A 2,570-nucleotide genomic window follows, 5' to 3' on the forward strand; every position below is an offset into this window, starting at 1 on the left:
CAGTCAAAACCATTTCTCTCTGCTTTTATTCATAATTCAACCTACAATCTAAGCAACTGTAAGCAAACTTTTGTTGCCTTGTCTTTGAATTTGAGTGTGTTTACTAGACTCTGACAACCAGTTTTCCATGAATTACACTGCAGATGTTTCCATTCAGATGCTTCCTTAAAATGGGAAATGAGGATGCACCTGCACACCCCACTCAACCAGGTTTACAGCTCTGGTCAGATTCATCCATATATTTTCACATGGCAGTTGCCTTAGACATTGGTAACCTCTGTGAAAGAATCATTGGGACCATTGTTCTCTGTGGCTTCTAGGTTCTTTTTAGCCTTGAATGTCACAGATACCTCAGAGTGAATGGCGTCTAACCTCTGCTCATAGAAGAAGGCTGAGAGGAAAGCCTTTCTGTAGTTGCTGTTCATCCAGCCATAGAGAAGGGGGTTGGCAACGGTGGAGCACATAGCAATGATGTGGAACACAGTGAAGATAAGTTTGTACTCCTTCAGGTCCAAGACTTGGTTGTCAATGTCGACAGCAAGTTGGAAGGCATGGAGCGGCAACCAGCTGACTGCAAATACCACCACCACACACACCAGCATTTTGGTGGTTTTTTGCCTCCGCTGATGGTAGTGGTCGTTAGCAGCTCCAGGGGTGACATGGTTCTTAAGTTTACTCCAGATACGAGTATAGGAAACAGAGATAATGTCCAGAGGCAAAACATACAGGATTAATAAGGAAGAAAGACTGCAGACAGTGCCATAGATGCTCTTCTCCTCACCAGGCCACTTCTCAGTACAGGCCACAGTCTCAAAGTCCGGAATAATCTCAATCAGTGAATACTCCCGGAAGATGGCCAGGGGGTTTGCTAGCAGGGCACTGATGTCCCAAGCCAAACCAATAATCAAGAAGCTGATTCGCTTGGAAATCTTGCTCTCCAGGTGGTAGACAATGCAACGATGCCGGTCTAGGGCAATTACTGTCAAGGTGATGGTGGACACTTGTACCACCAGGCCCTGGGCATAAGGCACCAAGTGGCATAGGACAGGACCCATTTTCCACTCCCCCATTAAGGTGTAAGTAAGTGTAAATGGCAAGCACAGGGTGTTCACCAGAAGATCCGCCACAGCCAGATTAGCAATAAAAAAGTTGGTTATTGTATGCATGCTCTTGAATTTGATCACCACATGGATCACCAAGGAATTGCCAATCACTCCAAGCAAGATGATGGTGCAATAGGCCAATATAAGGACGATCTGTACCTCAATCAGCTTCGTGCTGTCTATAAGCTCCGGCTCAGAGTTAGGGGCCAGCTCCCCTCTAGGAGTGGTGTGCCCTGGACCGAACTGCTCCACTTTCATTTCTTCCACTGTCTGGTTCTCATCAGCCTCTGCACCTAATGGGCCCATTTTCATCAACTAGCACAAGAATCTACAATTTAAAAAATGAACAAATATGGAACGAGGAAAACTCAAGGGTGCAAGGTATATCACAAATGGATTGGTTTCATTTTGCTTGGGGCTCAAAGTACCTGTCCTCTGATCCCTAAATTTGCATATAGTAGAACATTTCAATAAAGTGGACCCTTAATAGGTCTATTCACAAATATGGATGAATTAAATCAGATCCCTGAAATGTATATTATGAAGGCAAAATGTAATGTCTATAGTATAGACACAATTCCTTTGTGAATGCGACCAAATTGATTCAATCCATTTTAAGTGAGATGGATATTACAAACATTATCAATTAATTTTATAACTGCTATAAATTCATCGAATTAATTTTAAGGTAGATAAAGTTTGCTTCAATATCCTGACTGTTTTCAATTTATAGATATAGCAACTAATTTCAAGAAAAGAGATAAATATTAAAATCCTTTGCCTGGTGCTTGGTCTTTAGGAGTATAAAATAGTTAAGATAAACTGAGCAGATTGTTTCGTAGCCAATTTTTCTAATGTAGGGATTAGCGTTAAAAATAGCAGCTTTTTTTATGATCTGAAATAAATTTCCTACCTGACATACAGCAGAATCCTACATAGAAACTGTAATGAAAATATGTCCAATCTGAATTTCATCTCTCTCTAATCCCTGAATACAAAAGTTTTAACACCTTTCTTCTCTAGTGACCCACCTCAACCTCAGAATCCTTCTGTGTGTCCTACTTAGGTCAATACTATCCTCATTAATTAAGCCACGTAAAGTTAAGAAGCAGGTAACTACACAGGCTTTTTCATCTCCTTTAGCCCACATGTTTAAGAGACCCCTCAGACTACTCTTAAATATCTCTCCCAATGGTCCTCTTATTTCTACCACATTAATTTTGTACTTCTTGATTTCTTACTGTAATAACTCTAATAGTTGTCTAACTTATCTCCCTTTTCCTTATCCTTCCTTCCTTCCTTCCTTCATTTCTTTCCTCATTCATTCACTTAACTAATATAATTAAGCATCTACTAAATGCCATACGTGGCTCCACTCTCATGATGCTTATACTTATTCAAATGTGCATTCAGCAAGTATTTAAAACCCACTGTCAGGAATTAGGATTTGTGCTGGGGGAAAAAAAC

At 40.5% G+C, this 2,570-nt stretch overlaps 1 protein-coding gene across 1 annotated transcript; it reads right to left on the reverse strand.

The window, feature by feature from the left end:
* Positions 1 to 260: 260 nt before the first annotated feature.
* LOC132425359 (neuropeptide Y receptor type 2-like) lies at positions 261 to 1,415 on the reverse strand. The gene has a single exon (XM_060011663.1). It carries the CDS (start codon positions 1,413 to 1,415, stop codon positions 261 to 263), a length of 1,155 nt encoding a protein of 384 aa, XP_059867646.1.
* Between the last annotated feature and the right edge of the window lie 1,155 nt (positions 1,416 to 2,570).

This window comes from Delphinus delphis, chromosome 5 (assembly GCF_949987515.2).
Source record: "Delphinus delphis chromosome 5, mDelDel1.2, whole genome shotgun sequence".
NCBI classification, from domain to species: Eukaryota; Metazoa; Chordata; class Mammalia; order Artiodactyla; family Delphinidae; genus Delphinus; species Delphinus delphis.

Coding starts and splice junctions, on each gene's coding strand:
- LOC132425359 (XM_060011663.1), bottom strand. CDS start 1,415: ATGAAAATGGGCCCATTAGGTGCAGAGGCTGATGAGAACCAGACAGTG.